Raw genomic sequence first — 16,000 nt, forward strand, 5'->3', positions numbered from 1 at the left:
GTCAGGCTTCTAGTCAAAACAAGGGAGGCGGGTCAACCAAGCCGTTTGGGAAATGTTAATTGTTATGCTCTTGGTCAGACCAAGTCTCGAAGGGACTAACTCTGACCCTCTTGACTATACGAATTGCTGTCATGGACACCGATGAGCTCCTTAAGATTTTGTGATGTTATTACCCCACAGACGCAACTTATTCCTCTCTCTCTCTCTACTCTGTTATGAAGAAAGTTTGGTCTGACATCACACCATTGGCAAAGCTGTAGTGAAACCAATGGTTAAACCAGTTTAGTGTGTTACCGCATGTAATATTGTAAGCCAGCCTTGAGCCTTGCATGTTGGTCACCGTAGTAAGCCCTCCACAATGAACGCTACATAGACAAACAGAAAATAAGACAGAGAGGATAAGTGTGTGTGTGTGTGTTAATGTGTGTGTGTGTNTTTGGGCACATGTGTGTGTGTGTGTGTGTGTGTTTGAGTGAGAGAGAGAGAGAGAGACAGAGACAGAGAGAGAGAGAGAGAGAGAGAGAGAGAGAGAGAGAGAGAGAGAGAGAGAGAGAGAGAGAGAGAGAGAGAGAGAGAGAGAGAGAGAGAGAGAGAGAGAGTTGTGATCGAGGGATGGATGGACGGACTTGCCAGGCAAAAACTCTGTATTTTCTCCCACTTGACAGAGGGACAGTCTCCCTCTTGACCAATTTTACTCAAATGTATGCTTTTACCAATGTCCAACAATGATACGCTATAGCAGTACACTGTATGTCCATTCATTGCCACATCATAAGCCAATGAAGCAAATTCAACATGACCGCAAAGCTTCTTCAGTGGCGTGGGTGGGCTTATATACACCATTATCTATGCTCACTACACATAACACACAAACCTTTTATACCCTAACCCCCATGTGAGTGCATTAAAAAAAACGATGTTATTGGTAACGTGTCATCACAATTTTTTCTGACCTCACAATTCAGATTGCAAAGTTCATAGGAGCTTAGTGTTAATCACATAGGTCTCCTATACTCTGTCTGGCTCAGTCTCCCGTACCGTACTAACCAACATCTAATTAACCCCTAATTAATGCACGCCGTAGCCTACCACCAGTGGCACGCTGTAGTAGTCCTTGAAAAGTACCATAGTACTACAAAGTACACTACTATGACATAAAACAGGACCTATAGTAATGCACTACAACTTGGTCATTGCCATTCTGGTAACAGCAAATGTATTAAACGCCATGTCTTAACGGGTTAAAATCAAATGTGGTATTACCCTGTGTCTATCAAATGGCATGTACGGATAAGGGTTAGCCTACTACTGGACAAAGCTACTTGTACAACCAGTCACACCACTATTTCCAAAATGTTGGCCCATGCACAGTGACTGACAAACGGAAACCCCAGCCACAGACTAGCGCCACTGCTCTTCATTCAGTTCCAAATGTCCAGGCAACATAATGCAAGGCAACATGATTTTGGTCTTAAACAAGTGAACTGGTCCATACGATATTCCATTTTTTCTCAATGTTGCTTCTTTGAAAGTGTCAATCTGCCTGGTGTCAGACATTCTGGTTGTTTTGCAACTTACATACAATGAAATATGTAGGCCTACCTATGCTGATGCAAAATATGGTAGATATGCCAGGTTGAGGCGCACAGTACATGCAGTGAACAAACTACAGAGAAGGAAATGCATCACAAAACAGCACTCAACGTTTAACATTTTTGGCTAAGTCCACCCTGCTGAAAACCTGCCTCAATTGGGGCAGAGAGGCTATGAGAGTGGACAAAAGTTACATAGAACAATGAATGCATCGATGTTAATAACTACAGAATAACAATTAAGATGACGTAACGAACAAACAAGATGACGTAAACTTTGCCAGAGTAATCTGAAGAGCATTATAGAGCCATCTTCACAAAGGCATAGACTACAAGTCTCAAAAACATCCCACCCTAACCACCAACATTGAGGCAATAAACCAAGGCAATAAACTTGTATGTAAGTATTTTGGTGGAAGCAAATTTTGTTGGAAGTAAAAAAAAATATAGCTGTTCATTCTGGAAGACAAGATATCTGTTAGGCTACTGCACATAAGGTGACACAAGTAAAAGTAAAAGTAAATTCATGGTGTAAATGCAATACTCTCACATGATATTACATAGCTGTGACACCAGTTACTCCATTGTACCTATTGAGGTAGAATGACTGTGTTGTTAGTGAAAAAACACTAAAAACCTAACAAGAACCCACCAACAAATTTGATCTAACCAGCTCAGAGTCAGCTCTATTGTAAGACAAATACACAGTTAGGCCTACCTGTGTTGGAAGCAAACTGTGTTTCTTTTTGTTTTGTTTTTATTTACTTTTACTTTTAACACCTCTGGTTACTGTACAAAAGGAATGTGTCTGCTACTCACAGTTGGAGTTGATGCGGCCTCAGAATAGTGAAAGAAATAATGACCCAAACTCGGCTCCATAATTCCCACAGTGTGTAAGTAGTAAAAAAAACAAAGCGTGGCACCAATAGTGTTTTGATCTCTTGACGTGCTCTTATGTATACGTATCTCCTTTGGTCTCTGTACTGTATGGCCTTTGAATGGTCAGAGTATTCCTCTTGAATAAAGCCCACGGGACGGGAGAGTTTCAGGGGCCTTGGCCACACAGTGAAACTGAGCCTGTTCAGTGGCTATCAATAAATGATGCAGACTCTGTCATGTCGGCCTGACTAATAGCGAGCCGAGAGTAACGCGCGCTGCACTAGGGGTGCACAGCGGAGCGCGGAGGACCGTCTGAGGTGATAAACACCCTCATAGGGCTCATCACTTATGATGGACGATATTGCCGTTAATTGAACGGGGAAAAAAATCACGCCTGCAGATTTATCTCCGTAAAGGTCAGTTGTTTAGTCTGTGGTGAACCCTGTGTCTGTGGATCCACGAGCATTAGCCTACTACAGTATGTGCTGTAGACAGAATGAATAAATAAATAAAAACAAAACACACATCGGCCTCTTGTAGTAAATGCAAGATGCCCTTGCTGCTCATTTTTGTTGAGGTCAGCTTTGGATATAATTGCTAATAATAAGGGACTTTGTCTGCATGGTAAGTCATGATGATAAATGCAGTCAGTGTGCTATTCCCAAGTTCTCCAAGGCTGTGATGCAGGATAAGTGATGGACTCCATTCATCATGGAGTGATAAAACAAGCTGGAGTAAATTGGCGGGGCCTCCTGCTTGATAATGTCCCCCTGTTACCATGGCAATAAAGGTTGGATGAGTTAAAGGTATGGAAGTTGGAATTACCCTGGGTCGTCTTGTTTTATGCCTCGTAAGTACATCGTTATTACATCAACCTAGCACGTTCAATAATCTTATGTTTTACATGCAGACTGAAATGAAACGCAAACACTTTGTTTGCAAACTGCGTCACTATGGTAGTACAGTATCACCTTGGTAACCCTGGGAATCACATAACTGGCATTCAACAGAGCATGAAAACTGTCTGTCTGTCTGCCCACTCCTTCTCCTTCTAAAATATGCTGACATCATTGAAAAACTGATCAATTTTTCATTTCCCCAAATATTTCCCTTTATGTAATTACTTAAGCCCTCCCTCCCTCATGGCCGCGAGGACGCACACAAAGCTCTGGCAGCCACATTCCGACACATGAACATGATACTGCGCTCGGTGTAAATAATTCACCTCTAACAATCTCAAGAAGAGGTGAAATGAAAACCCAGGCAGACAGGCAGGCAGGCACAGCAGCCACATTAGCTCAACTCCAGCCATTAGTCCACATGATCCATCCTCAGGGCCGCCGTTAAGGTTTAGGGGGCCCTAAGCATGCCTGTTCAGGAGACCCCCGCTCATGATTAAATAATAATAATAATAATCTACTTACTAATAAAGATATGTTTTGTAATGTTATGTAAATATTTTTTTGTCATGACGTTTTTTTTAGTCAATCTCAGTTTACAGTAAGAGGCCCCAATTTTGGCGGTAAAGTGGTTGGTGCCCCAAGCACTGGTTGGTGCCCTAAGCACTCTGCATACTCTGCTTATGTCTAGCAGCGGCCCTGTCCAACCTCCTGGATTCCCCGGCTTGTGTTTTCTTCCAGACAGTTTACTGCAGAACATGGATCTGTAGTAAATCCGTATGCATGTTCTTTTAAGATGGACTTTCCCCCTTTCACAGAAATGACACAGAAACTTCTCTCTGATCAGTCATATACATAAATGTGCAAAATGTATGAAACATAGATTGTTTCTTAGATAAGAATGGGAAGCCATTTAGCTGTGCTATCACATCTCCATGGCTTTTTTTTTTTTTTTAAGAAAAAGCAGCAGCATTCCTACTCTTCTATTCTTTATTGCTGCCTTAGAAGTGCCTGTTGAGATAATGAAGATCTTTACTGTACTGTGTTGTACTGTTCTGTAGGACTGTGGTGGTAATGTGCTCTGTGAATGGAGACAAAATGACATGGGAGGACTTGTGACAGCAGAGTACAGTGCATCAGGAGAAGAGAAGAGAAGAGAGATCCCCCGGTGGCCAGGCCCCAGTGTGACATGTGTCCATGCTTCAGGCTGAGAGCAGCCGGCACATGCACAAGGAGAGTGGAGAGTGCAGGTTGCTGGGAGGAGAAGATTATGTAAGGAAAATCTTTATGAAAATTTAATATAGGCTACAGAAACATGTTTAATGACCATCTCAGGAGATGACTCCAGCAGTTGCTCGGAAAAGTACAGAAAGTGCTCGAGCATCGACGGGGATCCACTTTGCAGTTCATCCACAAAGCTTCTCCCTGCGTAAGACCTAATTTCCCATTCAGAGTGCAGGAGAAAACTTTTTTTGATGGTTGGGACCAGAAATGTTCTCTGTTATGAATGACATACCTTCTGATACACTATTAAAGTATTCCGAAGGAAATTGGCCATAATGCTGGTACTATTGGCAAAATAATGCTACTATTTATATCGTTTCCACTGAAAAAGGCAATTTTGCAACATTGCATGGTGTGCTTCATGCAACTTAAATAGAATGGCTGCGTTGACAACATTCTCGCGCTATGCGTCAATGCAGGCATAAACTCTGCATCTTTCCCCTATTTGTTTGCAAATAGTGTCTCATGTCATAGGCCTCTGTGCTATCTGGATTATTTTGCATAACAATAAACTTGCTGATTTCTTTTGCCTACCTCCACAAAAAAACAGAGCTTGGCCAGCAGGGATTTTTCAATCTTGTCTTTTCCATTTTTAAATAGGAATAAATATTCATTAAGCATTCAGTGTTGTCTTGGTGAGAGCGACTGCAGCGGTGAAATGTGGATTATGTTGGTGCTACCCCGAGGAGTACTCTCCTCCGCTCTTATATGAAGACACAGAGATCTCCAGTCTCTCTCTCTTTCTAGTTCTCTCTCTTTCTCTCTCTCTCTCTCGTCATGTTGTCATCTCTCCTCTTTCTCTGTCTCTCTCTCTTCTCTTGTAGTCATCTCTCCTCTTTCTCCGTCTCTCTCTCTTCCTCTCTCTTCCTCTCTCTCTCTCTCTCTCTCTCTCTCTCTCTCTCTCTCTCTCTCTCTCTCTCTCTCTCTCTTTTGTCATGTAGTCTCTTCACTTGTAGTCATATCTCCTCTTTCTCTCTCTCTCCCTCCCATCATGTAGTCATCTCTCCTCTTTCTCTGTCTCTGTCTCTGTCTCTGTCTCTCTCTCTCTCTCTCTCTCTCTCTCTCTCTCTCTCTCTCTATATATATATATATATATATATATATTTCTCTCTCTCTCTCTCTCTCTCTCTCTATATATATATATATATATACCTGTATATATATATATAATATCTCTCTCTCTCTCTCTCCCTCTCTCGTCGTGTAGTCATCTCTCCTCTTAACGCTGCCTGCTGCTCCCTGTTCTATCCCCCTATTCTGTGTCCATATGGCTGACAGTAGAGCTCCCTGTGCCTGCTCTGCTCTGCTCTTCTTATGCCACCCAGGGCTGTCGTAACTGCTCCACCTCCAGCAGGCTTGCCGTGAGGTACCGTGCTGCTCGGAGACTCACAGCATCATCAAACCCTCTCACCTCCCCATTGGGAAGCCTACATAGCCTACTCCTCCACACCAGTTCCAGGAAATGGCTGGCCTGGCCTGCCTGGCCACTGCACCAATTATAATGCAATAAGACCCAGCAGCATGTCCGCCACCGCCACCACCTCACCTCACCTCTCAGCCCCGAACAGGACACAGAGGTAATATAACCAGCCTACTGGTACTCGTGACGGAGTGCTGTTTGTGTGGAGGCTGTGTTCCTTATGAATCGAAAAGACCACTAAGTACATGCGCAATTACATCAGGTTGTGTCAGGGCAAGTACGCACGCAGGGACACACACACACACAGACACACGGACACGCACACACACACACGCACACACGCACACACACACACACATTCAGTGAGTTGCCGATCATACAGTAGCTAAAAACCACACAGCATTTGGTATGGCACTCCATTAAGAATGTACCTGGTGTACCTTTCAGGCTTCCCTTTTAAGTCCTGGCAGAACACTACATGTGACGTTTTTACGTAGAATTTTGTATAAAATTAGTTTTTGTGATTTCTTCATTAACAGAATTATTCCATCCCTTAACGATGACCACTCTTAAGAACGTTTAACCAAATATGTCCAATTAGGTATTGAAAACAGGAGTAGATGTGAACAGAACAATAAGGAGCAGCAATGGAGCATATTTACAAGGACTGCAGTGCTCATCTCCTTCTAGATTGTCACTGGTATCTGGTATAGTCACTTGTAACACGACTAAGTCCAGGGAATGGTCAAAGAAGTCAAGAGAGGAGGTAATTTTGTCCTTTTAAAAGGTTGTCTGGATATAAAAACATTGCATATAAAAACTAAACATTTCAAAAACACAATAGGAAGTATTATTCACAAGTTCAGTTGCACAGAAAGCACAGTTGGAACACTAGCTGTTAGTGTCAGAAAGAGGATGCTGTTGGCAACTGCTGTCCAGTACCTTAAGCGAAAGGTAGGCTAAGAAAAAAACCTCCTCAGGTGACTGCTAAGGAACTGTGAAAGGCTTTTGGACAAGGGGGTAGCTGGCTTTAGCTAAGACTATAATATAAAGCACACACTGCAATTTAAAGACATCATGCCCATTCATGCATAATTCCCAGGTGTAGCCTACCCCCTGTTGACTCCAAAGAACAAGATGGCCAACTCCAGGATGTCAGACAGGATGTGGACAAACCACACAGGTGTTGCGAGGGAGTTGGAACTCTTTCGGTCTATGGATCAACAGTATTTTCTGAAGGAGGTAGAGCAAATCGTATGAAAGAACACCTTGTCTATGTGAAACACAGCAAGGGGTTAGTCATTACGGGTTGTTTTGCTTCTTCAGTTAAAGGAAATATTCTGTGTGTGTAACCTACCATGAATTTGAATAACTACCAGAAGATCCATAGGTGTAAATGTCATGTGAATAGTCGCAAATCTATGCGGATAGTCACAAAAAAGGACAACCACCCCAAGTTTTCCACTAAATACCAGTTAGCCTACTTGACAGCAGTTTGGAGGGTTGGAACACTGAGTCCATCACCTGACCTTAACCAAATTGAAAATCTTTGGTGGAATCAGAAGAGGGCAGATGGTTCATGCGGGCCCAGAAAGTGAATGAACGGGAGGCACAAGGAACGGGGCAAAGTCCCTGTGGATGGCTGAAAGAGACTTGTGTTTAGCTATCTTTCACATCTGAAGGATGCTATACGGTAACTGCCGAAGGATCTTAGTAAGGATGTACTAGGCCTACTGTACTGTAACAAAGGGGTTGAATTATTTTGATAAAGTTTCAAAACACAGAAAGGATATTGTTAGTATATAACCATAAATATTCTTGGAATTTAAGTTGCGTTTGTCTAGTTTACAACTCCTTCTTTTATCTGATAAACCAGATATGAATGTCGAACTGCTTAGCACACTTAATTTCAGTGGGGTTGATGTTGAACACAACTGTAAATAAAATGATTGACTCCTTACACGGACAGGTGTTTTTTGTATAGCCATTACACATGTATGTGTATGTGTTTGCTCTAGCTATGCTGTATGTATAACAGAGCCAGTATAGTTGTTTGCGCTGGCTATGTGTGTAATTGAGTCGTTTAATGCATATTAGCATTTGCTATATTATGACTATGGTGCAGTGTTAATTTCGTCAACCATGACTATGACTAAAATATTTCGTCAATGCCCTTTTTTGATTTTCGTCATTTAGACTAAGACTAAGACTAAATTGGGAAGGCAATGACTAGAATATGACTAAGACTAAAATTGATTTTCGTCATTGTGACTAAGACTAAGACTAAATTTTAAAAAGCTGACGAAATTAACACAGGTATTAAATAAAATAGAGAAAAAGAGAACCAGTGTGTGAAGAGGTTTTATTCTGTACAGTGTGATACATGTTAAATAGAGAAGCAGTGTGTGGAGAAGGTTAATTCTCTACAGTCAATGATGTTAAAAGTGTGTGGAGAAGTTCTGTAATGTACAGTGTTGACTAAAATGACGAAAATGACTAAAAACGGACTAAGACTAAAATTGATTTTCGTCATTTAGACTAAGACTAAGACCAAATTGGGAAGGCAATGACTAAAATATGACTAAGACTAAAATTGATTTTCGACATTGTGACTAAGACTACCACTAAATCAAAAAAAGCTGACAAAATTAACACTGCTATGGTGGTAGCTGGTTCACTTGTAAATGCCAGGCGGGTACAGTGAAGCCGACAAGACGGGACAAAGGGGTCAGTTGTCCCGGGCCCAGGGAGATTGGGCGGGCCCATAATTGGGTCCTCATTACATTGAATGTATTGGTTGGGGGGCCCTTTCAGATGACTTTGACCTGGGCCCAGCCAAAGCTGTCAGCGGCCCTGGGCGGGCATAATGGCCTTCAGTGTACACTACAGCACTTGCTCATTGACAAACCAGTGAGTGCTCTGAACCCTGTTCCTCCCCTCCTGTAAAATAAATAGGCAACATAAAACACCCTCCTCTTCCTCTATTGTGTTGTGGCCCTGCAGGCAGGAGACCGGCTCCGGCTCGAGAATGTGTCTGCGTCTTATTATGCCCCCCCATTTCTCCTCTTCCTTGGCCTAGCTAGCTTTGAAAGATGGGGATGAATACTTGCCTGAAACCTTTTTTTTTCTTCTCTCTCTGCACCAGCCACTTGGGGCTGCGAGACTAGGACCATTTTATTCTGCAACAATGTCAAGCCCCTAAGTGGCTCCTCCTTCAAAAGAAGACAAGCTTTTATGCCTAAGTCCTCTTGTACTCTAATGACCCCGTTAGGTTAACAAAATTGCTTCTACCACAAAGGCCACTGTGAATATGAATTGGGGACAGCGACTATGCAGCATACAGTACACAAATACCAGAACTGTGTCATTCCCGTTGGCAACTTTGAGATATAGAAGGAAATGGTTTGACCCTATAGATGAAGTACTAAAGTTTAGATTTGCACAACTTGCTAGCAGTGGCAACTTCTATGCGCATAGGCTACTTTGTTGCAGACCTTGTGTTCAGGAAGGTTCTAAAACAGGAAAAGGGGATGGAGATGGAGAACAGGTTCATGAATTAAATATCCCTTTCATATTTCCACAAAGTGCTTCTTTTTATACACTACTTTTTTTCTGGAATAAAATTCTGCAGTCTCACATGTTGTGTACACGTTGCAGTGGGTAGCTCTGTGGTACTTCCGTTAGACAGTAATGAACAGAGATAAATCTTATGCTCCTGTGAGGCAAGTTGAAATGCGCACCATATGAAATGTTAATACCTTTTCAGGAGATAAGCGTGAATCATTATGTGTTTGTATGTGTACTGTAGGCTACTTAACTGAAAAAACCCTACTTTAAATCTGCACTTGTTGTTCTGTATATTTACTGTGCACTTTGTATCTGCTTGTGATGTTGGCTATGATTATGTCCTTGATTTAAAGTTTCTGTAAAAGGGCAATAACTGAGCAATAGTTTTACAGGCTGCCAGAGGAACTATAACCCTGAAACATCCCAAACTTTGGCTGTGCACATAAAGCCATTACTATCTTGACATTTCGAGACATCTAAAATGTAACCAATTCATTGATTATAGAGTGCAAGTACACAAGAAAAGTTATCCACCTGTTCAGGCCTTTTCCGAAGACATAGGCCTACATGTTTTCTGTTAAAGGGCAATAACTGAGTAATACTTCTACAAGATTGTTCATAGTTCACGCAATAAACAAACAGGCCTAGCTTTTCAGAAGACATGCTTGCTGTTTTCTGCAAGTAACTGAGTAATAGTGAGTAACTGCAAGTAAATGAGTAATAGTTCTACCAGGCTGTTCATAGTTCACACAATAAACAAATAGCTGTAGCAATTGGAAAGTCGTCTGTGGGATCTCAGTTCACCTGAAGGGCTTTAACCCAAACAGGGCAACCTGGCTCCAGAGGACAAAGAGGCTTTACATGCCCAGTGCAGTGTATGACATGCAGCAGCCAAGACAGAAGCATGATTAAATTTAGTGCTCACAAATGCTCAGCGTAGTCATCCATTTGGAAAATGAGGGTACGCGTGTGGGCTTGTGCTCTGCTCATTAGTGTTTGTCCTCACTGCTGTTTCTTTCTGCGGCTTGGTGCTCTTGAAATTCTGTATTGCCAGCGACTACATCAGTCCAGGCAGCACATCTCGTAACTGCCAATGTCATTGTAGAAATGTAAAGGCTTAAAATGTTATGTGTATTTAAAAAAAAAATAGACTTATTACTTAACCATGATAGGCAGGCGTTAGTTCGCAGATAGAACATATCTGTAAATTTACATAGTGTATGACTAAGGGAATTGTTGGAAAACGGCTGTTCAGAAACAAAGAAGAGAGAACAAAACTGTTTTGGATATGCAGTAGATTGCATTAGTCACTAATAGGCCGTCTCGCTCCACTGGGAATACAGTTGTAGATGACTCATACCCCAAGCTGAGTATTACAATCATGCCAGAGGGAATTTAAATACACATGTTTTAGTCTCATCAGTTCAACAAGCGTCCCCCTGGATCATAGACTCACCAGTGGAGCATAATAAGAAGTGCCTATGGCGTTACCAGACAGAGAGATGTTAGGGCTGCCATAGGATTAATCTGTTAAAACAATGGCGTTATAAATTTGCTGTTATCAGAATGGCAATAAGTGAGTCGTAGTCCATTACTAAAGGCCCTGTGTCATGTCATAGCAGAGTAGTACCATGGTAATTAACCTTTCAATGGCTATGACAGCGTGCCACCTATGGTACGGCATGCATTGTGGGGTTAGATACGTATTGACCAGTATTTGCCCAGATTTGGATATGTCATTGGAAAGTGTCCATTTGTTTTGGTGAACTGTACCTTTTCAATGAAATGTTCAAGTAATGTTTGCTATTTGGCCACTACTGCAGCTATTTAAATGTACCAGCTGTCCTCTCCAATTAGTGTTATTTTAATCCAGTGTGATTGTGATTTTTGAATACATTTGCTGGTATTTGGGTTAAGACCCACTCACTCAACCCATATGGTGCTAGTGAGTGCCTGTCGTGCTCGCTGAATCTGACCATGTAAACATACCTCACTCACACACTCACTCTTAGTTTGGTATCTAGAAACATATAATTTTAAAGACTACTTACAGTAAGCATAGGCCTACAGTATATGTGTCATGTTTGTTGTAATGTACAATATGTGATCAGTTTTTAACTCCATAGCTAGAGCTGGCATTTCCCAACGCGAGACATAAAATCCCAAAGTAATATTTCATAATATTAATGGAGGAATTATGAAGCAGGAATGCTTAAATCAGTGCCATCTAATCTTTTCCACTTACATTTACAGTGTGTGACTGTGTCAGACTAACACTGACGGTGGAAGTGAGTGTACACAAATTCAAACATATGCAGAAACAGAGTAATACCAGCTACAGCAACAACAGAAACAGTGGGTTGACACTGAACTGGTTTGATTAGCAAAGACGTCATACGGAAACATTGCCAGCAGAATTTTCAATAGTCAGCCAGCCCCAGAGACGTCAGCCCATGAATTGTGAACTCATATTATAATACAATGTCACAACCATCTCTCCGAAGCTTACAACAATACTGAATGAATGAAAGCCTCAAAAGCCATCATTGAGAAATGCTATATAGCCTACTATAGTTACTGTACAGATGTATGATTGTGTGTATTTACTGTACTTGAAATAATTCAAGGGACAATATCGTTCACGTTTCCCGTGCTTCTCCATAATTCATAAAATGACTCATTTTTATCTTTGCATTATACTGATTTGAACAAGCCCTGGACAATCAGGATATGCTATAAAATACATTTTCCTTTTCATTATGCACAAACCGATAAGTTTGCGTAAGTGTTCAAAAACACTCTGGTACTGTATTTTTAAGAAGCCAAAAGGCATATAAGGATATAGACTGTAGAGATGCATACCAAACATAATACCTGTTTTAAGTTATGTTGGTACTTCTCTTTCATCTTTCTCTGCCAGCCCTCCCTTCCTCCCTCGCTTACTGCAAGACATGTGGCAGCTCAAGGAAAAATAAGTTATCATCCTCAACACGCTTAGCTTTTATTTATTTTTTTTAGTGCATTTCAAGTAAATCCACACTGCTTTCCCCAAGTCATGTCCCTGGATAATGTGGTGCGCTGCCAGGAACACAGAAAGGGCACGTTAGCACACAAGGCTTTTGGCGGCGTCAAGCCAACTCACCCTGACAGCTTTGGCATCTTCACAAAGCTGAACACATCCATACGTGCGGCGGGCAGGCAGGCAGGCAGGCAGGCAGGCAGGCAGGGGAGGCAGGCTGTGGTCAGACTCAGAGAGCTAAGGGTCTTGAGAAAAAAATGTGCCTCTCACTCTACCTCCATTGTAAAAGGTCTACTCTCCCCGCAGCAAGGATGAAATAATTCAGAATAATAACAATGAAAAAAAAAATGACAACAGAGAGGAGATGAGCTTTTTCCCAGTCAGGAGTCAGGTGGAGAGATTAGTCCTGTTGCCGGGGCTTGTGCATGGCTGAGTGATTGCTGTGTCCCCTTCTCATCATCATCGCTTTGCCTTCACAGCCTTCACAGCCCATGGAGCAGGATCTGGCAACGCGGGTTCCCAGGCATCCTTACATCCTTCAAAGCCCTAGTGCCGTGCCTCTGTCAGCTGTGCTAAGCCAACTCTGTTGCGCCTCCATCGCAGTGGAATGACGTGTGGAGGCTGTGCAGTAACAACAGCTCTTCGAGCGAGTGAGGGAGTGAGGGAGAGCCGGAGCGAGAGCAACAGAGAGTGGCAGAGAGAGAGAGAGAGAGAGAGAGAGAGAGAGAGAGGAGAGTGAGAGCAACAGAGAGTGGCAGAGAGAGAGAGAGAGAGAGAGAGAGAGGGAGGGAGAGAAGAGAGCGAGAGCAACAGAGAGTGGCAGAGAGAGAAAGGGAGAGGGAGGGATGGAGAGAGAGAGGAGAGCGAGAGAAAGAGGGAGGGAGGGAGGAGAGAGAGAGGGGGGAGGAACAACTGAGAGGGAGTGGTGGAAGGGGCACGCAAATCATTGCTGATGGAGGCAGCCGGCTTCCTTGGTTTTCTCCCATCCTCCTTTGCAAAGGGGCAGTGTCATCAGTCCCCTGCCGCTGGGAGTTTGGAGGATGACGGAGGGGAAACAAGAGACAGAATTCAGGGGGAGCATGGGGGGGTTTAGTGACACGAGAGAGAGAGAGAGAGAGAGAGAGAGAGAGAGAGAGAGAGAGAGAGAGAGAGAGTATGCGTGTAGTTTACTATGTTCCTGATATTCTTGTTAACAATGTTCTTATATGCCTTTAATATTGTTATATTAATGTTCAACCAAACTTGAATTGAATTGAGAGAGAGAGAGAGAGAGAGAGAGAGAGAGAGAGAGAGAGAGAGAGAGAGAGAGAGAGAGAGACTGACTATGTGTGTACTTAATTCTATGTACGTACTCATATTTTTATCACCAATGTTCTCAAATCCCTTTAATATTGTTATATTAATGTTCTCTGTAATATTGATTGTAATGTGATGAAACAGTATTCTGGGTGGGAGCGATGGAGTGAAGGGTATTCGTGGTAAAGGGTCACAGTAGTAGAAATAAAGAGATGTAGTAAACAGCATAATTGAGGGAGATGTTGTCATAGTACAAGGGTCAGTGTAGTGTTGTGTGTGCTGTAATGTAATGTAGAGACAGCTGAAATTTGAGGCAGAGAGAGATGGAGAGAGAGAGTCCAGTCACTCTGTTTACGTGTGTTGATGTCAGCAGGGTGAGGACGGAGCCCTGCACCTGCCCCCAGCATCAGACATATAGTCTCAGCTCTAGCCTGACACAAACAACAACAACAACAACAACAACAACAACAACAACAAACCCGCACGCAGCAAATCACACCACACTGCCAGCCCGTAAAAACAACACCACTGGACACACCACACCACTGGACACACCACTCCTGCTCACTCACCAGCGTTTCTGACCTGGGTTGTCAAGGCGACAGAGCGACAGTAAATTTTGCAGTGCCAATTCAAGACCATTTGTATAGCCTACAGGAGTGTTTAAGTGTTATAATGAAATAAAGTCAACTCTTTTATTATATGATGATGTTCTTTTATTTCTTTTATTTATTCATGATGTGTTTTTATCTTATTTTTCTACACATATTTATGGTCATTTTACCTTTTATTGACCACTGCACTTTATGTCTGTCCTGTGGTATATGTTGTTGCTGTCTATACTGTATGTGCGTATGTCTTGCTGCACACCTAATCGCCCCTTTTGAGGACAATAAAAGTTGAAGTTGAGTTGAAGTTCTTTGAGTGTTGAATTAAAACACAGAGATTTGAATTTAACATTATTCTACTGTAGAACATGCATTGTGTCACATTGTTAATTCAACACTCAAAATTCAACAACATATCAGCCTATCACATCGGAGGATTTGGGTTTGATTCCGTCCAGAGGTCATTTGCTGATTCTCTTCGGTCTCTCTCTCCCAATCATATCCTATCCCTCTCCCTACTGTCCTCTAAAAAGTAAAGGAATAAAAGTCCAAAAACAAATCTTTGAAACAAGCAACAGAAAGATTAAACACTATATCGAATCAGCACAGCAAAAATCAGTGTGAGAGGAGAATGAAACAAGTATCACAGAAGAGTATCAGTGCCGATATGACCTGATTAGGAGGTTTAGAGTAGTAATTAATCAGCGAGTTGGAGGTGCTACGCAAAACCACAGGGTGCGACAAGCCCCGCTGAGTCACTCATGAGCCGCACTGAGCCAGGAGTCAATATACTGTAAGCTTTTACACATGCATTTTACACTTTCCGGTTTATAATAGTTTCCAATTTATAATCCCAACTCACAGCCTTTCACTGCACTCTCTGTTATATCTTTGTTACGTGTTTTCATTCTGAGGACTTCAAATGGGGTGTGCATGGGGGGGGACTTATTTTTTTCTTTCAATTAATTTATCAGAATATGACCAGCAAATGAATCAGTTGAAGTCATCACAACACACATGTCGTTTTATGGATAACCTCCACCCAATTTTTTAAGGTTATATCCACAAAAAGACAACAAAAAGAAATACAATAATGAATACTATTGCAAGTCATCTTCAGAATAATTTTAATTACTTCAGTGCTGGAGTTGGTATAGGCCTACTGAAGCAAGAAATCTAGGTTGGCCTCCTTCACCATCTCTCAAACCGAATTCATGACTGTGAATAAGGAATCCTCGTTTATTCTTTTTTTTTCTTTTTGCAAGCACCACTACAAATGCTCTGCGTACAAATGACCACAGGTACTGCCTGTGTGATGTCATTGGTCTGTCCCTCTGTGATAAGCATGGGCAGACTCGCCGGGGACGAGACTCGCTGCTCATAGCTCTCCACATGATGGATGACGGGGCCCTCCAGAGTCTAATTGAGGAAGAATC

The 16,000-nt window shown here is 42.2% G+C and overlaps 1 protein-coding gene across 1 annotated transcript in view; it reads right to left on the reverse strand.

The window, feature by feature from the left end:
- frmpd4 (FERM and PDZ domain containing 4) overlaps positions 1-12,824 on the reverse strand; it is a 36,630-nt gene extending 23,806 nt beyond the window's left edge. Inside the window, exon 1 of the mRNA XM_063212856.1 lies at positions 12,784-12,824. Within this exon, the coding sequence (XP_063068926.1) occupies positions 12,784-12,824 (41 nt within the window). The remainder of the gene's footprint in view (positions 1-12,783) is intronic.
- Positions 12,825-16,000: the final 3,176 nt, after the last annotated feature.

Source organism: Engraulis encrasicolus, chromosome 13 (genome assembly GCF_034702125.1).
Source record: "Engraulis encrasicolus isolate BLACKSEA-1 chromosome 13, IST_EnEncr_1.0, whole genome shotgun sequence".
Lineage (NCBI taxonomy): Eukaryota > Metazoa > Chordata > Actinopteri > Clupeiformes > Engraulidae > Engraulis > Engraulis encrasicolus.